General features: G+C 44.7%; 2 protein-coding genes across 3 annotated transcripts in view; one reads left to right on the forward strand and one right to left on the reverse strand.

Moving 5' to 3' along the window:
- Window positions 1-4,770: 4,770 nt before the first annotated feature.
- prelid1b (PRELI domain containing 1b) lies at window positions 4,771-16,077 on the forward strand. 2 transcript variants are annotated; one of them, XM_030351355.1, is made up of 6 exons: window positions 4,771-4,907; window positions 5,384-5,597; window positions 6,347-6,572; window positions 7,800-7,913; window positions 10,910-10,988; window positions 14,654-16,077. In XM_030351355.1, exons 2-6 carry the CDS (start codon window positions 5,506-5,508, stop codon window positions 14,770-14,772), a joined length of 630 nt encoding a protein of 209 aa, XP_030207215.1. In that variant the 5' UTR covers window positions 4,771-4,907; window positions 5,384-5,505; the 3' UTR covers window positions 14,773-16,077. The 2 variants fall into 2 exon arrangements, with proteins under 2 accessions (XP_030207215.1, XP_030207214.1); XM_030351354.1 differs by having other exon boundaries at window positions 7,800-7,884.
- Window positions 16,078-19,151: 3,074 nt separating this feature from the next.
- mxd4 (MAX dimerization protein 4) overlaps window positions 19,152-26,593 on the reverse strand; it is a 24,846-nt gene continuing 17,404 nt past the window's right edge. The window contains exons 4-6 of the mRNA XM_030351484.1: window positions 26,008-26,122; window positions 23,923-24,085; window positions 19,152-20,934 (exon numbers count right to left, since the gene is read on the reverse strand). Of these exons, the coding sequence (XP_030207344.1) occupies window positions 20,738-20,934; window positions 23,923-24,085; window positions 26,008-26,122 (475 nt within the window). The 3' untranslated portion in view covers window positions 19,152-20,737. The remainder of the gene's footprint in view (window positions 20,935-23,922; window positions 24,086-26,007; window positions 26,123-26,593) is intronic.

The following is a 26,593-nucleotide window of genomic DNA, read 5'->3' on the forward strand; positions in this document are numbered from 1 at the left end:
GGCCGCCGAAGCTCAACGGCAAGTTTGACCTGTTGAATGACTTATATTGTCACTTCTATTTGAAAACTAAATAACTGAAAATCGTATTTATATATTTTTTTATAAATAGTAGGCAAAATAAATTGGTTTGACCATATACACCTTTTACATACATTTTGATCTTATGACATTATTTTACATCATGTTGTAAGTGCGTATGTTGTTTTCTTTGGACAGTGAATCACAATTGCTGGCCTTCATTTGATGGAGGATAAGGTGTATGTTTTTCAATACATTGGTTGCTTAAGGAGCATTCTCTACTTTAAATCATGCTATTCCAGTGTAAATACAATTTACAAAAGAAAGTTATAATATAACACTACAAAACCTAAAGCAGACCTCTTGCACGGGGTCCATCAGGCGCTCCAGAGTCTGTTTGAACACTCTGTTGTTCCTGTATGCCTCGGCCTCCTTCTCCAGCACCAAGTAGACATGTTCCACTAACTCCTTCTCAAAGGCCCGGTACTTGCGGGCCTGTGACTGGTAAAAGGTTTGGTCCTGGCCTCTGAACAGTTCTTCTACAACCCGTTCAGCAGTTGACCGCTGGATCAGAACCTTCTCCTGTTGCACAGGGGAAGAGAATGCTCAGCCCGTCTAAAAAGTAGCCGAGGATTTTTTAAATGGACTGGACTCTCATGTTGCACGAAGATTATATTTCAGTGTTGAACACTTGAAATCTATGTTATGTATTTTCATGAACGTACAGTGGTTGAGACAGAGTTCCTAGCAGCGGCAGCAGCATTAGCAGAGTATCCTGGCAGTGGCTGAGCTGCTGGAGGCAGAAGGGCTCCAGAAAGCACAGGATCAAAGGCAAGCAAACCCTGCCCAGATTCTTGCGGCGAAGAGGGCTCAGATTGGGTCAGACCCTGGAGCAGCTTGTGGCTGTTCTGGAAGTCCCTCTGGAGGGCTTCACCGCTGCCGTCCACTACAAAAGCATTGTGAGCCAGGCTGACATTGTCCACCAATGAGGTCACTTCCTTGTAGTCATCTCCAACAAAGTACTTTCCGTTGACCCAGGTGGTGTAGGAGGAAGGGCGTGGGATGACCATGTGGCGGTAATCCGCAATGACATCATCGCTCATTTCCGGAAGAGCCTTACGGTAGATCATCGTGTGCCGGACCCATGTTCCAAACTCCTGGAATATCGGATCCCTTTCTGTCTCAGGGAGCGTCTGTCTAAAGAGCCTGCTCTCCATTAGGTCCTCATCCACCTTGGGAGCTGAGAGCAGAATGAGAACAGGGGGAGTGGAGGGAAGTTGTGATCAATAAGAAACAATTGGATGAACCTCCACTGGTTGTTAAGGATAGTTCTACAACTCAAAGCTTTTCATGCTTCAATGATATTAGCAAAACACTGTGGTATTCAACATCATGAGCGATATAGTTGAATGGTTTTGAATGAGTTATTTGCGTTCGATCCTTCTATGTGGTTACCCTGGACAGGTGTTCCCTCGGTGCAGGCTGTCGGATGCTGAGCCAGAACAACCTCGATGACCTCCCTAGGGATGCAGCGGATGAGATCGGGGTTTCCCGCTGCCATCAGCTTCTTGACCTTGAATAAGAGAGAAGACGTCTTAATGGAGGAGAGCTGTGGACAACAACGCGTCACGTATCCTGTTTAGAGCTTCAGAGCTTTCAGTGTTGTATGGAGGACTTTCACTTTCACCAAACGGAGTGGCCCTGAATGAAAATCAGTCCTACCTGGTAAAAGGTCCCAAAGGCCTGCATCAGGCGGCTCTGGGCCTGGAAGGTAAGTCTCCTTAAATCCCAGCTGGGACGAGGGAGAGCAGTGTCCACCGTCACACCAGGCATCCTCCTAAGGGCCTCCAATGTCAGAGCACTCAGCTAGGAGAGAGAGAGGGGGAGGAAAGAAAAGAGGGTGCAGAAGTGAGAGAGATCAACCATGGATGTGGGGGAAAAAAAAGAGTAGGAGGCAACGAAGGAAGAGCAAGGAGTGTGAGATGTCGATTTTTGACAGAAAATACTTAATTCGATTCAATGATATCAACGATGAATGGCATGAGCAGTGATGGAGTAGTTGGGTCCGACTGATAGTAGCAGAACTAGTAGTACATTAGTATTACCGGGACCTACCTGAAGGGTGAGGGCCAGGAGCTTCTGCTGGCCCAGCTGCCTGTAGCCGTCCCCGTGGAGGGGCTGGAGCTTCAGGATGAGCTGTACCAGCAGGGTGTCCACCAGGTCGCTGCTCACAGTCAGCATGGAGCCTGGAGGGATGCTCCGCACTGCCCGCACCACCCTCTGGAGAGAGAGATTCATGGGAACCGATGTTTGTGTTTGGTGTTTGTGTACCCCATGAGCTTCGATCCCACAAATATGATTGAAAAACACTCAACACAACTTGTATTTTGAATCGTTTTTCAGCACTTTGAAACTGATTTGTCTGATGTTTATTCATCTTTGTCCTCTCCCTTGTTAGAAAGGTAATTCATGGTTTCGATATAGGTAACTGTTTGTATGTGTGCAGTAATGCAAGCAAGTCATAATGTTTAGAAAAATGTAAACTGCACAGAAACACTTTACAAACAACTATTAAATCATATTGTACCCAATTAAATTCATTGAGCAAAATCATGTTTTTGAGCCTCTGGCGCTGGAGCTGACCTGCAGGTCCTCCTGAGTAGCTTGCAGCTGGTGTGGGACCAGCTGGGCTACACTCACCGCCACCAGATAGGACATGTAGTAGTTGAGGACGTGTGGAGCCGTGACCAGAGCCCCCGCCAGCCGCTCTCTGGGGAGCAACGCCTGCTCCAGGCGGGCCAGGATGGACCCGGCCACCTGAGCGATGGACACAAGACACACGGACATAGAGACACGTTGGCCCTGGGAGTTCATATCGTAGTGTTGTGCCATTATGTCATCTCTCATGGTGTGTGATCTTGGGTCGCGCTCATTTGTTTTGTTTGTGGTATTGCATTTTTGTCGAACAAATCAGCGCATACAACTAGTATGCTGCATATTTTTCTGTATTGAATGGATGCATCATAATACATTGCATCGGCATGATTATTGTACTCATATCGAAATACACTGATGAGTCACTCATCGCATTTCATTGAAACATCTTATTGTAACAATAAAAAATATAATGCCAGGTCTAAAAATGCAGACCTGGCAAGGAGCGGTGGGCTGGAGCAGACAGTTAGCCTGCTGCCAGTCCCCCGTCACCCTGACCCAGGGGAAGGAGGAGGCCAGGAGGCGCCGGGTCTCCTGGAGGACGGTGCTGATCTTCTCAGGGGTCCCCGGGGGTATGTACCCAGGGCTGACCTGTAGGACACAGCACCAGTGCACACAAGAAGTCAACCATGAGCTTCAGAAGCTAATGCAGAGGGGACTTCTGGGATCGTCTTGTTCTAAGGTAAGTGTGAAAAATCATATGAGCTGCAATTCTCTGGTTGTAACTCAAAGTCAATGTCTTATCACATAATTCAGTGCTCTTACTGTTGTTAATATTAACGCAGACTTCTACGTATTTCATGACTGTGGATGCATGTCCTGTGTCAGAGCAATGGGCCTTATTCACCTTGAGGCTATCCATCTCAGTAGCTGGGCGGGGGAACTGACTGGGGCATTCTGCATTCAGTTACCCCACCCCACGTTTACAACCAATATGGAACCAAGATGGTGGCTAGATGAATAAGGCCCATCGTGGTCTGTTGTGCGGACAGTACTGGTCCCTGTGAGGGACATATCTCATTACAACAGGGCTGTACCTGAGCCAGCAGCTGGACGATGACCTCTTTGAGGGAGGGGCCCGGGACCACCACCTGCCAGGGCAGCGCCGAGGCAGGAGGGGTGGAGCCGGCAGCAGTCTCAACCTCAGAGGAGTAGGAGGACGTCTGGGTGGGGCCGGGGTCCGGAGGGTCTCCAAGAGGACCTGAGGACCAATCACATCCACAAAGATTGTTTCCTCCACTCTTTAGATGATTTAATGTTGCTGATGGTCAGGCTTGCTAGCAACACATTTGTATTTTCTTTTTTTCTCTCTGGATTCCTCTTATTTCAATGCCTCTGTGAGGTCTTACGGTGAGGCTTATTAGTTGTATGTTATGATCAGTTAATAATCAAAAAGGTACCTTTGCTGGGTCTTGGATGGGTCTTGGTAGGTGGTGTTTCAGGAATGCAATGCATTTGAAAAGCAGTAGCCAAAAAAACACAGAGAGCAGTGATGAACACAAGGTACTATCACAAGGGACCAGGTAAACTGATAAAGGGGAGAGGGCAGCACCGTGACTCTAAAGGATCTGAATTCCACCGCTGTCCAGTGTGTGTTGTGACCTCACAATAGAGAGATTGATGGTGGTTAAAAAATTTAATTCCGTCATTCTGTTGGAGTGTTGTGATTGACACGGATCCACTGTAACTATAGTGACAATGATGCACATTATAAACTTGAACAGCTATCAATCTATTTATTTTCTTTTTCTTTTACTTATCTATTGTATTTACTTATCTTATTTTATTTTATTTTATGACAATGTTTTTATGTGAAGCACTTTGAGTATGAAAGTTCTATATAAATAAAGTTGCCTTGCCTTGCCTCCTTGCCTATCTGGCTAGCCTATCCCCTTTAATTTGAAGGGTGTTGACTAATTTAATTATTGAAGCTTTTGCACTCATCATTGGGAGTTTTAAAAGGTAACTTCAGGAAATGCCCCCAAACAGATTTGTGTGTGAAGGCGGACGCTAGGGGGCGACCGTCGGGAACAGGGGGACTGAAGTCAGCTGGTTCATTAACTCACTTCCGTTCCGTGTGTCGCACGCAACATAAGGACGGTAATCAGCTCACGCCGTAGTCTGTCACTTGACTCAACGTAGTTCTTTTACTACACGATTCTGTAAAAAGTCAGGTAAGGTCGATACGTTACCACACGGTCGAACAAATGACAGGCGTAACTGAGGCAATGTCAATGCTAATGAACAATCGTATTCTGTTTCTTCTTCAAGACTTATCACAAGACATTATCCTGTGTCCCAATGTCCACGCATGTTGCAATTCTTATGTAGCTAACGTTACTGCTCTTTCTGTCTGCATATTTAGAAGTGCTATAACCCTTTAGTTCATATAAGAAATGGTTTTCGGTCTGTCAGTTGCCAACATTTGTAATTGTCATGCTTGTTCGATGTGGTCATTTAGTTTGCGTCTGAGCATGTTCATGGTTTTATGTTATGTATTCAATTTTTTTTTTATGTTTGCAATTTTTAATATAAAATTTATATCGGTAGACTCAACATTATATAACTTATCGCTCTTTGTTTATTGATAGTTTCGCTACTGTTATTGTTTTTCACCCCCCCCCCCCCCCCCCCCCCCCACCACACACAGCTGGGCGTCAGATATTTGGATGGAGCCAGTTTCAGATTTGAAGCCTGCCATTCACTGCTTTGACATCGCGAGGGTCGCCATAGCCCTGCATCCTCACATTTCTGCATCTCAATGAGAGAAGAATGGTCAAGTACTTCTCAAACAACACAGACATCCAGAACGCCTGGGAACATGTTGTCTCTGCATTCTGGCGGAGATACCCAAATCCATTCAGGTATAGCAACTCAGTGGTCATTAATGTTCTCTCTTATTAACAAGATTAGGCTGATTCAAAACAAAAAAACTCAGGGAACAGATCGGTATCTGATACGTTATAGTGTTGTGTATTTTACATTGATCAGGTCAATCTGACCATATTTAAAAAAAAAAGAAAAAAGAAATTGCACTTTTAAGAAAGAGATCTGAAACTGAGCTGTTCTCTTCTGGCTTCCTGGCTCAGTTGGCTGCGGTGTCTGTCATTTGTGCTTTGTCTTCCCTTTTTGCACCTACTCACAGTTAGGTGTGCCTCACTTTATAGGGTGTACTGTGTATAGCCACACAACAACTAGAAAATCTTCCAATGAAGATCTTCCATTTAATTCAATCCTATCATATTTATATGCCTCTGTAGCTGACCTGCATGTTCTCTTGTAGGGTGCAGTTTCTCCCCTCCGATTTAAAATGTTTTGCCTTGCTTCTTTTATAATACTGGTTATGTTTACCAGTTAAACCTGAAAAACTTGCAACCCCATATCATTGACAGTTGAGTGTATTGTCTATCATAAACCTCTAATATGCCACAACTCAATCGACAAATACTAGTCAGCAAAACCTTGCAACCCAACTGCCCTCATAAAATAGCTGAAATTATCTTCCCAACAAAAGGGGTCCTTGTAGCCCCTTGGAGACAGCCACTCTGATTTAAAACGGCATACAAATCAAATATCCCGATGTGTGCACTAATGTGTCCCGTGTCCCCGGCAGCACTCATGTGCTGACGGAGGACGTGGTCTACCGGGAGGTCACTGCCGACCACAAGCTCCTCTCCAGACGGCTCCTCACCAAGACCAACCGCCTGCCGCGATGGGCCGAGAAGGTGTTCCCCACCCACCTCGCCCGCTCCGTCTACATCGTGGAGGACTCCATCGTTGACCCGTTGACCAGGAGCTTGACCACCTTCACCTGGAACCTCAACCACACCACGCTCATGGTCAGCCGCCGCCTGGTCCCTCTTTAATGAGGGCTGAAATAAAAAACTTGTTTTGTTGTTTTGTATTTATTTCGATTTGGTTCTTGAGGCATTGAGGGATATTGTTTTATATTTTTGCGTCTCGAATGTTCTGGTTAGTCATTGAGTGGATGCTTTTATGTGTAGTGAGTGAATTGGAACGCATGACTTCAAGGAGCGGGTAGGGCTTAGGATTCTTGCGTAAGGAAGCCTGCAGGTAGGCTGAGGATACTGAGGAGCAAATCCTGTGTCTTTGGCCTGCTTGCCACTACACTGCGTTTTGCCCTAAACTGACAAATTTAGACTTCAATAATTATGTCTACTTTTGTGTCATATCACCAACCCATGTTACAAATTCAGGAGGCGTGGAAATGCTCGGTACTCAAAATCTGACGTTAATTTTTTTTTTGCTAATGTGTATGTTAGGACCTATGTTGGTATAAAGTATGCTTTTGTAACCATTGAGAAACCCGATGCCCCGTAGTCTTCTATCCATGCACCTGCTATATAGATAGAGAAGTTTATTTTATACAAACTGCGGATCTGTCAGTTGGAGTTTGACTCCGGTGCTAAACAAGCAGTGTGGTACTGTATGCAAACAATATGAAAATAGTTATTCTGTGGCTAAGCTCTCCCCACAGCTGAAAACACAGCCAGATAGGTAGACCATTCGCTGTACAGGCCCTCCAGTCTGTGTTTTTCTAAACAGGCAAAGCTTTTTAACCTCGATTCAATATTACAGCATTTTCTACTGATATGATGGTGGCTAAGGATCAAACCCATTATGTTTGGTCAGAGTTCAAGCCAAGGTCAACGGCTTGTACATCATGCAGCGAGATGTGTAATCCTTACCCGATTCTAAAATGCATGAATCTGAATTCATCGTATTCATTGTTTGGATTGTGTTGGCTAAATAAACTGTTCTGCATGCAGTTTTGTGTTCTGAAGAAAAAACAAATCTCAGAGCAAACCTGTGTTTCCTACTTGGCGTGTTACGTGGGTTAATTTCTCCAGAAATATAAACTGCTAATATAAACTAAATGTACCAAATCAAATCTGGACTGTTTTTAATGATAATTTCTTTACGTCAACTCTTGGACATGGAGTGAAAAACAAGAAAGTCCACATATTTTATGAGGCAGACTGTATACATGTTGACGCTTTTACCCCATAAACTATCCTCAACTGTAACCATCTTTACGTTCTCAGGCTGTGGAGGAGCGGTGTGTGTTTAAAGAGTCGGCCCTTCAGCCAGCGACCACCAGTGTAAAGCGGGAGGCGTGGATCTCCTCTGGTGTGTATGGCTTCTCAAGACCCATTCAGGTACTTCATGAAGGATCTGACTCGATGCTACGCATGATAAGGGGTAAACGCCATGGACAATAGGAAGCGATGCTATGTAGGATAGTAATCAATACGATGTAAATTAATGAATGCAATTCATGTTATGGATTGATGCTAGATGGTAAAAGTATATTCAGTGTGATGGATTCAGATGGTCTTGATGGGTTTGTTTCATTTGGCAGAGTCCTACAAACTCATCACTGCCAAAGTCTTTTCAGTTAGTATTGACAACATTTGCGTCAGCAAACTCTTATAAAGCATTCTGTGAAACCCTGGCTCGATTGAGATAGGCCCATTATGTCTGATAATTCGAGGGTGAGGATAATACCTGAGGTGCCTTGACGTACCATACAATGGTGCGGCGTTGCTTTGACAATGCGATTAGCGTCAACGAACAAACAAGCAGTTCAGTATGAGTGCTTCAATGATTAATGTCGTCCTATCGGCCCATTTCATATTATTTATTCCACAGTACTTTGTGGCTGACGTTTGAAGTAGTTGCTCTGGAAATAGTAGACTGTGGTGATAAATGATCAGTCTCTCCAAATGAATTGTCCTTCTCTTTCTTTCTTTCTTTCTTTCTTTCTTTCTTTCTTTCTTTCTTTCTTTCTTTCTTTCTTTCGATACTCTGATTCATTTGGAACTGCTTCAATTTTCCACCACCATGGAAAAATTGTCCTCCATTATGTTTGAAGGCTTCTCATTTTGATGTTGTATGAAAACCAGAGTTTTCAGCCGTCATCAACATCCTCTTCGTTATCTGATGGTGAACCATAGAGAAACCACAAGGCAGCCTTCCAGAAATGAGCTTGGGTACGGCCATTTGTCACCGGACAGGGAGCGGTGAACCTGTCTGAGCTTCCTTTTGAAGCCGTTCCTAGTCTGATCTCAAACGGTGGCATGTTGTGAAAATAATGGTGTGCTTGTTGGAATGGCTAAGGAATAAAACACTACGGGGGGTCGAAAAACCACTCAGAAAGGGATGATAATACGGCCGAGACGAAGTGAGTCTGCTTAACACTACCAGAGTACATGTTTATAACACCAAAGGCCTGGAGTGGTTTATTCCCCTTATACCACAGTTAACAACGGTGATTAGATGTTATTTACTTTCTATGACCTTTTTTTTACTGTCTTAAAGGTTGGGTATGGGATTTGCGAAACGCGAGCAGATTTTGAATATACACAACTCAAATGGTCCTACCCCCTCTCCTTCAGCACTGACTCTGACTCCACCCATTCGCGCAATCATGCACGAGCGAACACAGATGCGCGAGAGCGAGCCATTAGCTAGTTAGCCAGCTCCAGTAAATACCGCAGGATAACAACAAACAGAAGCCTGTTCTGGGTCACGAGCTTTGAGTGCGTGCACGAAGGGGTTGCGCGGGGAGCGGGAGGGGGAGTGCAATATGACCGTTTGATTGACGTACTTACTGTCCAATGCCACTCGGTGGGTCTGGAAAACATTGGCTGGAGTTTTTCGAGCCCTGCCCGTTCCACAGATGATTGACTTGTTTAATTTTCATGTCAGTACTTCTAACTCAGTGGCTGTAAGTGGGTTATGATAAGGATTTCAAGTAATTTTGCAAAAATGGCCAAAAAAAAGAATTCCATACCCAACCTTTAAAGGGGACTTAATATGCTTTTTCTACTTTTAATGATTGATAGTCATGTTTAACCATACTAAAGTGTCAAATACTGACGTACATGCATTTCGACGTATTCCCTGCTGACAGTCTGGGGTGGCTGTGCAGAGCGCTAAACACTCGGGACAACGTTTGCGATTCACTTGTTCACATTTCCGGGAAATCATCTACGTAAAGGGCACTCCTGCCACGCCCCCATATGCCTGGTCAAATCTGCCCGCGCGTGCGCTTCAAGGAAGGTAACCAATCACAACGGAGTTGGGTTGGCAGGAGGGGGGCGAGGGGGCGGAGAAGGACGAAACCGAGCGTTGGCAGAGAATGCTGAAAGCGCCCAGATGAGAGGAAGAGTTTCCCGAAAATCTACATCATTTTTTGTGCTGTGATTCGTGTCAGGTTGCGCTATAGGAGTTAATTAATAAGAAATTAAGACCAGAAAAGTAGTATAACAGGTCCTCTTTAAGTAGTTCAACTAACCTAACCCTAACCTTCCGCCTCAACTGAAAGCAAAAATATTCTTCTCTGCCGCTTTGAGCATGTAGTTTTTGTGTTGTCTTGGGAAATAAATGTTAATTATATTTGACCGTTGCTTTTAATACTGCATTGGTAGCGTATTGATTTAGATACTTTTAAAAGTCAACCCTGCCACGTTATTGAAAAGTAATGCACACTTGAATGACCAATGAGGATCGAGTATTTAACATTGCCATGGTATAAACTAATATATTGTTATAATTATAGAAGAAGAATTTGACTTGTCATATTGAATGTTAAAGATTATTTTTTGTCCTAATGTGTATACATAGCCACTAGAGGGCAGTCACAGATCTGCTTCCACTTAACTGCCAATCTGCTTCCAGTTAGAACATCTCTGCATGTTCAGGGATACTCATTCAGTGTTCCAAAGCTTTACACTTTTTTTTGCTCAAAAATCAATATTCCAATGTGGTAGTAGCGTCAGATGTTCCTCAAAATGTCAACCGTGTTTTCCCCGTACGTGACCGCATTTTGTGCTCAGAATTGTTTTGCGACCCCAACATCTCACAGTTTTGTCCCGCCCTCAAGGTTGGACAAACAGATCCAAGGGCTTATGGTCTTTGTCTGTGTCATATTAACCTCTCAGTATCTGTCACCAGTGTGACTTCACTAGAGAAAGGTATAGATAGCACAGCTTTATGTATGCTCTTCTCCTTGCAATCTCAGGACCCCCCATGGCCTTGAATTATAACAAGAAGGTCGAAGGATACATTAGGAAATATGCCTTCAAGCAAATTCTCCATAAAAAAAAGTAAATAACGTCATTTCCTTTCCATATTTTTTTTTTCTCTGCAGGAATTTGGATTGGCACGCTTCAAGAGCAACCAGACCAAGTCCATGAAGGGGCTGGAGCATGCGCTGTTAAACGGACATGGTATGTACACTGCAGCAGTTACAGGGGGTGGGGCAGATATGTTGCGTCTTAAAATTAAAAACGAAATCATCCATGTGATGAGTTCTCTCAGATTGAAATCGCATCTTCCCATCGTTACTTTAACCGAGGTTCCGGTAACGTTTCCCCACTCGGTGTCCAGTTTACCAACCTTAGATAGGTACTCCTTTTTTAATCCCTATTCAAAGGGAAAATTTTTTGGCGCAGCGCACACATTTAATACGATTTAGAATTTACCGTGGATAATACATTTTAAAATCATAAATAAAATAAGAATAAGAATCTGTATCTACAATAAAAAGTGTAAAAACCCTTGTGTATCGCCCTTGTATGAAGTAAGCAAATTAACATCTCTATGAAAAGGAGAAGAGATTTCAATTCTAACTTTGTGAAGCACATAAAGCCTTTGTACAGTAGAACAATAGACGTTCCCTGCAACTTCTGGCATGCGAGCAAGTTGTATAAAAATGGTTTGCTGCCAGCTGAAAGTCAAAGATGGAACAAAAAACAAGCAGCTATCAAAACGAGTGATACATTGATTCTGCTGATACAAGAGTCCTGACATTCAATGTCATCCCATATGGAGTACAAGCCCCCCCATTCCTTTTAAGTTCAAAGTTCAAAGTACTTTATTTGTCATTGCCATAAAGACAACGAGACAGTAGAGGCAACCAGACTTACACAGCTAAATAATAATAAATAACAATTAATAAATAGATTCATAAATATCATTCATAAAATAATAATAAAAATAATGAAAGCAATATATCTCCATATCTCCATGTTAAGGTGCATCAAGTATTAGAGTGCAGTCCATGGGGGGCAGGGAGGGCTGGGCCGGGGTTGGGGGGAGATGAAGGGGGGTGGGGAGTGGGGTGGTCAAGCTGTTGAGGAGCCTTATTGCACAGGGATAGAAGCTCTTTGCCATCCTGGAGGTGCGTGCCTTTTTTGATCTGAACCTTTTCCCTGACGGGAGTAACAGGAACAGATGATGGGCAGGATGAGAAGGGTCTGTGAGGATGCGTTTAGAGCGCTGCAGGCAACGGGAGGAGGAGATGGACAAGATGTCGGGCAGCTCTACTCCAATGATCCTTCCCGCTGTTTTAATCAGCCTCTGGATGGCTGCCTGCTCCGCCTTTGTACAGCCGAGTCAGCTGTTCTGTCGGCCCGGTAGACGGTGCGGCCTGCTAGCTGGATAGCTGCGTCTGGTGTGGTGCTGTCTAACCACGTCTCGGTGAAGATCATGCAGCAGCAGCGAGTCAAAGTCCTCTGTGCTGTGAGTCGAAGTCTAATCTCGTCCAGTTTATTCCGTATTGAGCGAACATTGGCTAGGAAGATTGAAGGAAGCGGTGGTTTGGATGGGTTAGCCTTTAGCCGAGCTCGTACACCGGCCCGCTTTCCTCGCTTCTGCTTCCGCTCACAGCGTCTCCTCTGCCGGCCTGTTGAGGCAGAGCTTTCGCTGGCTAATCTGCGGATCTCGGGAGGGATGGATATCTCGCTTGACAGTCGATGTACATCACGATTTATGAGGAGCTCAGCACGGCTATACTGTTTTGCCAGTGGAGGGCACATTAGTGTTAAAAAACAAAAAACGATTAAAAAACAAAAACGTTTAGCCTGGAGAGCTGTGTATCCATCGCCATGGCAACCCAAGTAAACAATTACACTAAAACTAAAATAAAACTATAACTAAACTATTACTAACAAAAATCTATGGTCAGGAGACCCCCAAGATGATTGCGTGGCAACAACTTCACAATTAAACTTAAATTAAACTAAGACTACAACTAAACATTTACTAACAAAACCTAAAAGTCTGGAGAGCCCCAAGCCGCTGCGTGTGTACGCGCCGCCATGGAGACGGACTCCACTTTTACTGTACAACTGTAGAACAGTTAAATAATGAAGCCGTTCGAACACTTTCGTGATAGGATAATTTTGGTCTCTAATGGAGCAGTATAAGGAAATGTGGCAGTGGTGTATGACAATATGTTGCAGGGATCATTTCATGCTATGCTATGCAAAACATTTGAGTAATTCAAACCGCAATCTGTTGTGTAGGGCCCTCATTGGTTGATTCTCACTTCACCGAGCGTAACATTAGTCACGCAGATTTCCTGTATTTCCGATGAGGTGTAGTGTTTCCAAAGGGACTTTGAAGTGGTTGTTGATGTCGTCATGGGCCTTCTGTCCCACACAGCCATCTCTTCACCGATCACAGGACTTAGCATTAGGCTAACAGCGGCGGTAAGTTACAATAGTAGTGCAGGATTATCCACCTGCCCCCCCAGGGCCCACCACTGTGCTGCCACAAACACTAGAGGGCCAATAGCCTCCCTCGTCTCGTTAGCGCCTATCTAGCTGCCCTTGTTAACCGCGTGATTAGGTGCGTCGTGTCAGAGGAAGAGGAGGAGGATGAAAGTGGGCAGCGATGATTTGTTCAACCATACTTAATGTTCGGCGCACAAGGGGAAAGCTGTGTTGTTGTTGTCAATGGGCCCTTTTGTTTGCGTACGTCAGAACCCTAATTGTCGCAGTGTTACTGTAAACCTGTGAGTGTAGCTGAGGCCTCTGACAGTTTGACAAAAAAACATGGCCATGCAAAGAGGATGGACCATAGACCTTAAGAGATTAGATGGATATAAAGGGAGAAAGAAAGAGGAATAAAGAGAGAGAGAGAGAGAGTTTTAACTTGGATTGAAGTGTAAAGAAAAACGCATACCAATCAGTAAACACTGTCTGCGTGTCCGGGTGTTGTAAAGGGCCACGCCTCCATTCCACATGCAACCATTTTGATAATAACGTAAGCTACCAGCATATAGCCAGCATAAGCTAATAGACTTACACAAGTAAAGTGGATCATATAGGCGCACTCTGTTTGAGAAGGCTTACGGTAACCGAAGCAAAAGGAACGTTGGGGAATTAACATTTTTGTGTATTAATGTAATACTTGAACTTTGTCGACACCAACAACAGTTTTATTGCCAGATTGCAAACCTATCTCGGGCAGATTCACATATCCAAGTTTTTGCTTCTATTTATCTTTTTCTCTCCGGCATGTCCCGGTACGGGAACCATAGTTAAGTAATACTGCTTGGGTCATTGACTAGGAAAAAAAGCTAAAAACTCCAATGCTGTTTCTGGTTATACTAAACGGCTCATTTAAACGTGTACAAATGCCCATGCGCGTTAGATAGAGAAACACAATATTCTAATCAAAAAGTGTGAGCAGTAGATAATAGTAAGATCGTTTGGACCACTGCCATCTGCACTGACTCAGGATTACCTCAGCTAGCCTAGATATCTCACAGAAACCTGCTCTCATTTGCATTGTAGATCCCTTTGTCCCTCTTTAATTCCTTTGTATGTTTAAAATGTGTAAGATGGAGGCATAAGCTCAGTGTGGCGCCTTCGTTTCCTCTTCATATATATATTTTTTTCGACCATGGACTGTAGTGTGGTTAAAGAATCAGATGTGAAATCAAATGAGTGACATTTTTACAATTTTAACAACCTTATCCGGAGTAGTTTTCCCCCTCACTGGAGTCAAAAGTGTTGCCCACTCATTACAGTACATCACAGGAACTTAAGACTATTGACCTAACTCTAATCCTCTCTCTCTCTCATCCCCTCTCAACCCCTCCCAGGAGAGGCTGCCCAGCGACCACTCAGGGACCCAGTGAAGGAGCCGTTGGGGAAGGCCAAGGAGGCGGCCAAGACCCTGGCCTCAGTGCCCCCCACCAGCAAGCCTCAGCAATACATCTGACCCCCACACACACACATACATACACTTCACACACACCAGGATTGAAGAAGCTGCATTTCTATGTGAACATTTATCGTTCACAGCTGAACATACAATACAATGTATTGTATACATTGTATTGTATACAGTGTATTTCCTGTTGATTATGCCTCCGTATCTACAGGCATTACGTGTTGATGGGCGAACATATCACACTTGCTACGTGCTGTCCGAGTTCATGAGTTTGATTGACTTTTAGTGATCGATTGCCCTGGTCTGGAGGAGCCAGGCAAGCGTGCACAGAACAGACACATGTCCATAGGAGAAAATTCACCCTGTGGGCACTGATCAACACGACGTGCATGTTCAAAGGCATGTCGATGTACATGGTGAAACGTCAACGTAACGCACAAGCAAAACCTGTTGTCGGTCCATGAAGTCAATAGATTGTACTTAAGCTGTACGGGGCTGGAATAGAACCTACCTCTCGTGTTTTTTTTTAAATTTAATTTATTCATTTCTAATTTATATTTTAAATCTCAGTTCTATCTGTACTTTTATTCTGTCCAAGACCTGGTACCACTGGGGGAGGCTCTTGATTCTCATATTTTTTATATATATATTCGTATATATAAATATATATCAAGAAACTTAATGAAGCTCTTTGGTCTCAGGTATTTAACCAACGTGTGCTGCTAACAAACCTAGCTTGAGCCGTCGCCAGCGAGGACGCAAGCTTGAATATCTAGCTGCTTAGCACATAGAACATGTTGGCTGCACTGCTTTGGCTGTACATAGACGCATAATTATGGGTTTAATGCATTTTAAATTGATGTGATGTTTTGACACCACAGTGACGGATGTTACTTTGAACGTTTGGTTGATTGATAGATCCGCTCATCGCCATCTGGCGACAGAGTATGTTTTATAGCTGCGTGGTAACCATGGCGACCGCATTGCTTTTAACCACGGGACACATCAATATCTCGAAGATGATATCGTACTTGTTTACTTTATTCCGTAGGGCCTCACCAAAGTTCTAGATGATCAACATATGAAAAAAACATTCTGTAACACAAAGATGCCTGCAAATGTATTTTACTTTTGTGTTTGCAGATAATTGTAATACTTGTATGCATATATTTACATAAGATAAGGTACAATTTGTAAACGTTTTTTGTTTAGGTTTTAATGTTTGACTAAATTGCATTCCCTGCTGAGGGAGATGGCTTAGAGCTTTAGTTTGTGAAAGGAAAATCCCCTAATCTATTTTCTTTCAAGCACTGGACATTTTGAAACGTTGATAAATAAACAGACAAATCTAGACATGTGGATAATGTATTTTCTTCCCATTCTGATTAAATCCTTGTGTCCTGTTATAACCTCTTGTCGTAACCATATTAATACATTGACCATAGCTTATATATGCATCCTATTCACCTTAAACTATAAGAAACATCTAACAGTAAATAAGTGCACGCCACAACTTTATATATAAAAATGTTTTTTTTATTTATTATATTACAATGAGAAAATACACCATACCGTCAAGTGTTTGCTTTAAAGTATCGCCAGCACCAGGTACTTGTGTGTACACACATCACATACAAAAAAAACCTAATATAATATTCTTCTGAATGCTTATTACAGATCCACTAAAAAAGAACATATTCACAGGTCTCTGGCACAGAACTCACCCACATCCACACTGTGTCATCGACTTTACGACAGCGAATCGGCCACTCCGAGCAGCCATGGTGGAGCTGTCGTTTTTCAAGGGACACCCTATTTCAGTGTTGGGGAGCTGCTCCACCTGCTAACGCCAACCCGATGGAGGCTACAAGAAGGCTAAGATCGTTGTGTGGAAGAATTTCATTCGATTGCTGCGTGTATTGCTTACCATGGTTTATGGAAAAAGAGAAGGTAAAACGTTGATTCTTCGGATTGGAAAGGGGGAATGCTGCTGTCCTAAATTCATATTTCTATTGTTCAAAAAATATTTATCTGGAATCACATCGGAAGCACTCCCTTTACCATTCTGCATGGGAGGTATCGTAGGACAAAGTGACGAGTTTCTAAGCAGGTATACGTTTTTACACAACATCGTTATGTTTTTCCTCCTCTCCCGTGTTCCTGGCACAAGGTCCTCTCAGCCTAGGTTCTTGAGCTTGTAAAAACCTTCAAACAGGTAAATCTCTAGGCAACAGAAACATGGCGAAAAATAAAGAACAAATAAAACAATTTGAGGGGGGGGGGGGGGGTGTTGGGGGAGACTCTAATGCAAAGTGAGTCTTAATTATTATTATTTTTTTTACCAAATCTGATCTTAGCTGTTTGGGTCTGTCAATGTTGCTGACCAACAGTGGATTTGCCCTATCTGCCACAGTAGACCTTGATTATAGTCTCCTTTTTACAAATAACTAAAACCAAGGTAAGGCATGAGGGGTACTTAAGGACTAACAACATCAAGAGAGCTGACATTATTCCATAAAAGGCAACAGAGTGGAATCTTCCTTTGAGTTTGAACAATGCATTGAACAAATCCTAGGGCCAGTTTGTAACATGGCACCATCAGAAAATAGTTGGCCTTTTCATTGCAAAAAGAAAAGATTTGTTCTAGTGTCATCCCCACATTGAGAATTACTTGTCATCTGCTCCCAAATCTAGAATACATTTAGTATTTTCAAGGCACATCTTTATCACAAACGTTCACAACCACTGTGTAGAAGTCATTCCCTCACACCCATCCCAACAGACCCAATGCTTTCTAAATGTGTAGTTTGTGCATTTTTGATCGGAGGACACTGAAAGTAATTGTCACATGTGGTACACATCTCATACACTGAATTAAATTCCTTTGATGCTCACTTCTAATAGGCGGGTTCTGTGCAAGAGAAAAACATGTCCATGTCTTCTGTCCATTTTCCTACGTTGTTCTCATGACCAACACAAAAAAAGGCCAAATTACAATTCAATGACATAATGTAAACTCTTGATGATTGAAAAGCTTTCTCAAGAACCTTTTTTTTGTGTGTGTTTGCCCTCCTGTGTCAAGAGTACAGATAAATACATAAAAAAAAAAAATGTTGGTCACCAAACACACATCAGCGAGACGAAAGCACAAAACAAACCCATATGCTTTCCTTGGAAACCCTACCCAGCGAATCTCTCGTCAGAAGCAAGATAAGGTTGTATCGCCCCGTCTCTTCAACCCTCCACGCTCAGCAGAGGACAGACACTGTGGCTGGTCGGGTCACTCGGAGGAGAGGAGGAGAACTCTGCAGCTGCCATCGGTTGGATAATAGTATCACTCCTCTCTCGGTGACTCCGCTTTGTTTTGTTTTTGCTGTTGTACGTCCAAAGAATCACACCGTCGTTGACATACAACCCAAGCAGCCGGATCAGGACGATGAAGAAAAAAAGAAGCAAAAACAACAAAATAATCACAACTTTCAAGAAAGTTTTTGTCTGCTTCCCCATCGCTGGACCATCGTGGAGGAGGGGGGGGGGAGGGGTGACTGAAAGCTGCCATGAGAGATTACCAGTGTGGTCTTTTGTTACACAGAGGACTGCTAGAGCAGAGGCCAGAGGAGAGAAGGGGGATGGAGATGGGGAGGGCTTTTTTTGCACATGCCCTTTGGTCATGGAAAAAATCATGTCACCCTCTTTGGCACAGGGAGGAGGGATGGGGGGGGGGGGGGGGGGGGGCTGAAATCGAAGCACTTGGCCCACCCCCCGCCGGGCGGAGGGGCACCGAAGATGGGCATGTGTGTCTTTCACTGGGTTGGTGGGAGAGTATCAAGAGGTTTGACCTGAGAATGGACCAGGCGGGGGGAGGGGGGGGGAATAAGGACAACAGTCACCCAGGCTCACCAGGCCACAGGACATGGACCGCAGGGAGGGAGGGAGAGGGGGGACTGTGTTTCCCCTCCCCCCTCCATCAGCCTGACGTCCTGGCCCGCTCTCATATCTCTCTCTCTCTCTCTCTCTCTCTCTCTCTCTCTCTCTCTCTCTCTCTCTCTCTCTCTCTCTCTCTCTCTCTCTCTCTCTCTCTCTCTCTCTCTCTCTCTCTCTCTCTCTCTCTCTCTCTCTCTCTCTCTCTCTCTCTCTCTCTCTATATTTATATATATATATATATATACATATTCATGTACGCTTTTTTTGGCCTCAGCGTTTGTATGGCTAAGAGAACTTAAGGGAATTAGGAAAATAGAATAATTTTTTTTTAGAAATATAGACTACATGCTCATCATCCTCCTGTATGTAGTATTTTTTAAGTGTTTTTTTGTTTTTATATATATACATATATTTATATTTATATATATATATATATATATATATATATATATATATATATATATATATATATATATATATATATATATATATAGCTTTCTATATGGGGATTTTTTATATACATTTTTTTTTTTGGTCAGACCTGTCCTTATGTACTGGTCATTTTTTAAGCTCTGGGATGCCAAGCTCTAAAGACTGCCCGGGAAAATAGATTTATGGATTAGTACGTGGTCAGAGAACTGCAGAAAAGCGCCTCTTTCGTCAATAACTTTCTACCGTGCAATGCAGACTATAGGTTACTGTGTGCAGTTGATCTATGTTAATCTATACCAAGGTCTTTAGCTAGACTTAGAAACACCAGATAGATAGAGAGAAAATAAAAACTATATAGAAGACTTGAGTTATTGATAATACATCGATATTAAATTTGTAAGTGTAATGTGATTAGTTTTAGCTAACTGAGAACACCTACTAAATACAGCAACTTGTTAAAGCTGGCCAAACGCAACCCCTGATCTTAAACAGCTTTGACTTGCTAATCAGAACGCAAAAAGAACAAAAGCTCAACTGGCTTGAGTTTCAATTAATTAACTGAACTAACTTCCTAGATGTGTGTTGTGAATTGGCCAATCAGATAGGGGCTCCACTAGCCCTAAGCCTTTTAAATGAGTAAAATGTTGAGGTAAAACTTTGAGAAAAATAGCATCCCGCAGGATCAGTTGAGGAAAACATCAGCTTCCCAAGTTCACTGCTACATCAATTTGCTACTGAATTTTAAAACACAAAAAACAATCCTGGGGATGCCTTTTACAATGAAAAGCTTTCTTTTTTTTTGAGGAATAAGTTCTGGACAGCTCCTTGAGTGAATACTAGTAGTCTATCCACATGATCACGTGGTATGTTGAAGTGGTCAGTAGTGTGGAGCAGTGGTTAGTGACCTCAACATAGGCATGCATCTCTGGGAGTTATTTTCTTTGGTGACTAGTTCTGTCATGTTCTAATGAAGGCCACAATAGTCTGTTCCCCTCACCAAATGACATTCCTATTGAAAATACTGTCCAACCGGGGTTGCTGGTGTTGTGTGTACAAATATATTGATTTAGTGGCAAACTACAATGTATTATGCGCCTCTGTAATGCATGTTAAAAAGAAAACAACTTCACATTTGTAGATAACTCAGCTCTTACCAAACTCCCTTTCTTTCTTGGCCACAAACCAGTTCATAATTTACAAGTCAAAGCTGTATCGAAACCACATAAATCCCTAACATAACCACAAAATCTCCTCTACCTCTCCATCTCTCTCTCCCAGCCTCTGGCAACACTGGTTTTGGTGTTTTTATGGACAGTGTGGTGTGGGTCCGGGGTGGGGGGGATGGGGGGAGGGGGGTGATTTGGGCCGTGAATCGGGCCGTGAATCCTCAGGGAAGGTTACGGTCAGTAGGTCTCAAAATGTCAAGGTTCAGCAAACGGTTGAGAGGAGTGTCCGACCTCCAGAGCTCCTACTTCCTGTTAGCTGCACACAAGGGGGCGGGGATTTGGCCATTTTAGCTCCATCCAACAACGACTCGGGTCACAGACGATGTTGGGGGCGGGGAGAACAAAATAATAAAAGTTAGAAATGATTGCCTGCAGTGGGGGGAGGGATAAAGAAGCGGTGTAGAAGAGCTGAGCGTGGGCGGACGCGGGCCCTAGCAGTGGTGTGGCTGCAGTCTGTGGGAATGCGTGGTGGCAGTATAGCTGTCGCTGGAGCTGCTCTGGAGGCTGTAGTGGTCCTCCTCCTCTTCCAACTCCTCCTCCTCCTCTTCCCCATCGCCATCGCTGATGCTGTCCCCGCTGTCGGGCTCACCCGGCGTCAAATCCATGCCCTCGATGTCCACGTCCACGTCTGTACACAACAACAACAGCAACAACAACGCTAAGTAATGCAGTGACGTGCTGGCTGCTTTTGTTATTCAAATGAGGTAATGGTAGACAGGAAGGCGACGTGTGCCTGTTGGTATGACAGGGTTTAAACAAACCAAACAGTGTGTGTGTGCAGGGGCGCTAGAAGTGACTGTGCCGGGGCGGTAACTGCAACAAAACAGTTTCCTAAACAAATCGATAACAACATTACTTTTGAGATAAGTGGTTTATAAAACATGGTGGTTTTTCGTGAAATTCTTGAAGAATCAGCTTTTACGTTTGATTTCATTTCAGAACATCCAATGTATTTTCCATGTTGCTCAAACGAAGAGCATGCAGCGAGGCGCGAATGTGATGCGGTTACGGTGGGTTAGGCTTGTAAAGAAACAAAGCATGATATCTTTAATAACGGCCACGAAGCCAAACATCAGAGAAACCCACAGTCAACTCCCAGCCTGCCCTTGAATAGCTCCTCCGCTGAGACGTTTCCTCAGCGTTTACCTCATTTGCAGGCGAGTCCTCACCGCAGTCTGTCAGTATGTCTGTGTTGTAAAGTTCAAGTGCCTTGTTTAATTATCACCCGTATAGCGTGCCTGTCGCCCAGCCAACAATAAATCCTCTGATTAGGAATACACCTGTGTTACGTGTGGGAACTGTCCATCGCCGAATGTGCTACGAGGCTGCGTGTCAGGGACACCTGAACACACGGGTAGACCAGAGCCAGGCTTTTATTGTCAACAGACTCGGTGGAGCCTTTTGGGCGGTTTTATAAATACAACTTGTCGGGCAACCGCAGTCACCGGAGACACTGACACGACCTTGAACATGTTAACCTTGACACGATATAAAAAAATAAATATGATAAGCTGGCTATAGTGTTCCACGTCAAAGTGAAACAGTTTTACCGTGCAGTATGATTAGTCATCCAGTATAGCTAACTATTCAAGTTAACCCAATTCATACGACAAGGCAAGGGTCATCATCCACATAATAAAATACCCAACGGAATTAAATGTCATATTCAATTGAAAGATACAGAAGGTAGGTCTAAGTATAAAATCAAATATTAAACGTGAGGTGCGGCGATGCTAGGCTGCCTAGATTGCAGGTCGTGTCAGGGAGACATGACCCTATCAGGGAGAACTGCTCGTGATGGCAGGATTGATGCAGAGAGAGAATTCATGAACATGTATTCCATGTATAGTCAGTAGCCACACCAGAGAATGAGTGCAAAGGCTTAAAATGGGATCAGTAATCATTGGACCTTTGACCCCGCAGACTGATCTGTAAACAAGGGGGAAGTGTGTGTGTGTGTATTCCACGTAGCCTTTGGGAGTTGACGAAACGTGTTGACATTTTACATCCACTTAAAGCTATTGACCGCTGGTTCACCAACACAGATACCAGCCGGTAATAGAGAGAGAGACTGTGTTTGGGTAGGTTGCTTCAGGTGAGTATACACATTGTGAGCTCAGCACAGCAGGCCAGCTCCTGAATGCTGTTTACTATTCAACAGTTAAGCAGAAGCTTCTTATCCGAAGTGACATGCAGTGAATTGTTTTTAAAGATACATGTCATTAATGAGCAGGTATTGATTCCCCAATTTGCAGATATCATCTGAGCAAGAGGATGAGCCCGGGAAGGCACAAGCCCTGACAAGCCTTCTTGGAGAGTTCTGAGTGACAGTAGAAGGAGATTGTTACCCCTTGTATCAAAACATAAACAGTGATCTCTCACTCCACGTCGACTGGGCCAATCAGCACACACAATAACAAAGCAATCCCCGAACTCCACTGCGCACGCTGCCTACATGCACCCTGAACACAGGGCACGGCGTGACATTTCTTGAATCATCTGAGGTTGTTCACAGTCGGCCGGTCGACTGTGAACAACCTCCGACTGTGTATACTATAAATCTATTATTTATTTGCTTACGTGGCCATTAGGGTCTATTGAGTGCCAGCAAGCGAGGGGAAGACTCTGTGGTTCAAACTAGGTCCAGATTCAATGGCTGGCCAGGAGGTGATGAGCCATTGATAGGTCAAAGTTCAAACTGTTGCTTGGGTGCCTTTGGAAATAAGAGACATCGCAATAGTACATTTTAGAGGATATGTAATGTCAAATATTTTGAAGATCTTCTCATTACACGCGGTCGATGCACTGCTCAATTCTTACACGCACATGCGTTCGCCTACAACAGGCAAACGCATGTTCTCTCCGATGTTCTTTCCTTGGCCAAACGTTCTGCTTATCAGGAATATTTCAGCATGTTCGATCTGTTCAAACTTGAAACATCTTTGTTATCTAAGAGTTTTAGGTGTTTACGTGTTGTTTACCGAAGCAACTCCCCTGATGGAAAAGCGGTTCTTGTACTTTTAGGCTCCTTCACTTCACATGGTCACAGGGACCATTATGGAAATAAGTGCTTGCACTTTGTCATGTTTTTCTTTTATCCCTTGGATATGTCTTTATTCCAAATAAATCAAATCAAATCAAATGGTTTTAAAATGTCAAATCTGTACGCTTTCGTTCCCAACCATACGCTTTCAGCCAAATGCCCTCACATGCTTCTCTCCAGACACGCGATATTAATGGAAATCGACCGTGTCATAACTCGTACGGCTGTCATCCAGGTGACACATTACTAGCATCTGCACCCGGGAGTTTAAAAACCAAATGTATGCAGAGAGAAGCCTTGAAGTAAAACTTGGACAACCTACACACTATTTGTTGGGTATCGCAATACTGAGCCTGGACCCAAATCGGCCCTAATCCCAGCCTCCTTGTACCAATGCGCTTCAGAAAATACAGCGAGGAAGTTTGTTCCCACGAGGTAACTGTAGTTTTAGACAGATTTAATATTTCTATAAATGACCGAAAACCGAAAACCGAGAACACCCTCAATGTTATGGTTGAGCGGACTTCCCCCAACCCCTCCCCCACCACCAGGCCCCCGGGGGGGCCCCCTCACCTTGCTCGGAGTCGGTGGAGATGGTGGAGCCCATGCTGTCGGTGCGGATCCTCTCCACGGCCCCCGACACGGAGAGCTGCTCCAGGCGGCGCTTGAGGTAGCGGTGCTCTCTCTGGAGCTGCTCCTTCACATTCAGGTTCCTCTTGTCCTGCTCCTCCAGCTTCTACAGGAGTGAGGGGGGGGAGGGCACACACACCACCTGGCATGGGTCTCGTTGTCATCACCAGAGTTCAGTGCCACATGATGGAGGACGGCTGTTTTCTTTGTCCACAACCACCGCCAACCTGCGCCCGGTCGCTCAGCCGCCGGTCGGTCTTCAGACCTTGCAGTGGACTGTGGGTTGTGGGCTGTAGGTGATGGATTGTAGGCTGTAGGCTGTAGGCTGTAGGCTGTAGGCTGTAGGCTGTAGCCTGGATTCTCAATGCTACAGAGGTCAACCTCTGAGAACAGACTTGGTTGATTCTTTTCCAATTTCCCAATGATGTGTTGTGTGACATTTGATGTTGTATCAGCCTTATTGATCACGCATGTGGGTGTCTTCGTTTTTCGTCTCAGTGTATTTCTAAAGTATGCTTCCTTGCAAAAACATTTCAAGTAATTTCAACCTTCTGCGGGGTCACGCGAGTTCTGAGAAGTGCCATCTCAGGCAGTTCATAGCTAGGAAACGCCTCCATAAAGCATGTCTCGGTCTAGACCCACACACAGAGGACGATCGCAAGCAAGCAGAAGACGCATGACAAACAGGAAACCAGAGGGTTAATAAATCATGTGTGAACTGCCCCCCCCCTAACCCAACCGCCGACCCAGAGCAGCACTGAATGTGTGAAAAATAGAATGATGCTTCATTCTATGGCGGAATGTGCGTGCGTGCGTGCGTGCGTGCGTGCGTGCGTGCGTGCGTGCGTGCGTGCGTGCGTGCGTGCGTGAGTGCGTGCGTGCGTGTGTGTGTGTTTGTGTGAGTGTGTGTGTGTTGAAGAACACAAAGGAGGGCATTCATAGCGTGGCAACACCCTTGCCATGTACTTCTGGGACCCCGACGCTAATTGGCTTCTCCTCTGCAATGTTGTGTGTGTCACTTAACGTACATGAGCTGCATCCCTTGCTCAACCGTGAACTGTGAACAAGAAAGGGAAGCGGGAGGAGAGGGGGGAGGAGATGGGGCGGGCCGAAGGAAACCCCAAATCTAATTATCTTCAACCGCATAACTGAAGATCAGCCAAACGCAAAGCACCCCCTTCACCCCCCGCTGCTCCATGCTCCACTCTGTTGACTTATGACTTAGTTTGAGCAGGACTTGACTCCCAGTTATGGGAACAGTCTCTCTCCCTCATGTCAAGCTCTTACAACGCTGATGGGATAACCGAGAGAGCGGGACAAAGGGGTGGGGGGGGGGGGGGAAGAGGGAAAGAGAGGATTTAAAGACAGAGAAAACTCTTTGTACTTTTTGGGGACAGTGTCTTCCGACTCCGAGGCAGAAGGTTCGGGGTTCGATTCCCCAATGTGCCACAGGCATCCTTGAGCAAGATGCCCCTACCTGCTCCGTAATGCCTGTCGACTGAGCTCACTGTAAATCACTTTGGACGTAAGGATTACCATGAGTTAATGGAACTCATAATACATGGGCCGGGGGCTTGATGAGATGTTGAGCAGTTAAAGAAGTCACGTAAGAAAAGCACAGCTGCTGAAGGTACAAGTCACTGAAATGACTCACTCCTTTCTGGCATCACGTGTGTTTGCGCGTGCGTGCGCGTGCGTGTGCGTGCGCGTGCGTGCGCGTGCGTGCGTGCGTGCGTGTGTGTGTGTGTGTGTGCGTGGGTGCGTGTGTGCGTGGGTGCGTGTGTGCGTGTCAGCATTTGGCTCCTCTGCTGAAACATACACATTGGCTGCTCTCAGGGCACAGACAGTCGTGGCATTTAAGGTGTCACGCAAGCAGAAAAAAGAAGCTGTTCACAGATGCTTGGAAAATCAGCTGTCGCAGATGTGCTCCGACAGCATCGCTATAAACCCCAGGTTGGTGGTGGTGGTGGTGGTGTTGGCGGTGTGTGTGTGTGTGTGTCAGCCTTAGGTTTTCCTCCCTCCACATACCTTGATGTGCATCTTGGCCCGCTTCAGGAGGCTCAGGGTGGTGTGTCTGCTGCTGTCCGGGCCCAGCGGAACCAGCTTCTTCAGCTGCTCCAGGTAGAGCCGCAGCTTGGCGCGTCTGTGGACGACAAACACACAAGAGAACAGGAGTTGAGGACATGGGGGGGACACAGTCGGCGGACGGGTGCATGGACGTAGAGGGGGGAATTCTTGGGGCAGGGGGGTCACTGTAATAAAGCGCTTTTGGTTTTGGTTGCTTGAACCGAGGAGCCTGTTTAGAGGGAAAAGGAAGGCCGAGTTGGGGTAGCTTAATATGTGGCGAATATGTGGCCAATCACAATGCACAACACCCCATTTTAACTTTTTGTAAACCGAGGACAGCACGAGGTTGTATCTTTCAGACCCAATCTAGCTCCAAGAGGATATACAGGTGGGACAGGTCCAGCGTTGAGGTAGAGCCAATAGCCAGCCAATGACATTTGCCCTTCAAACTAAGCCATGGGGACATTGTCGTCATGACTGGCGTGTGTGTTGGCTGGCTGTTTGGCCACAGTGCTTTCATAATCCTGAACAGCACACAGGATAAAGG

The sequence above is a fragment of the Gadus morhua genome, chromosome 3 (assembly GCF_902167405.1).
Source record: "Gadus morhua chromosome 3, gadMor3.0, whole genome shotgun sequence".
Classification (NCBI taxonomy): domain Eukaryota; kingdom Metazoa; phylum Chordata; class Actinopteri; order Gadiformes; family Gadidae; genus Gadus; species Gadus morhua.

Bases quoted from the DNA above. Each gene is read 5' to 3' on its own strand.
- prelid1b (XM_030351354.1), top strand. From the start codon at position 5,506: ATGGTCAAGTACTTCTCAAACAACACAGACATCCAGAACGCCTGGGAA. The intron at 5,598-6,346 runs GTATAGCAACTC...TGTCCCCGGCAG, and splicing joins AGATACCCAAATCCATTCAG to CACTCATGTGCTGACGGAGG. The intron at 10,989-14,653 runs GTATGTACACTG...AACCCCTCCCAG, and splicing joins TGCGCTGTTAAACGGACATG to GAGAGGCTGCCCAGCGACCA.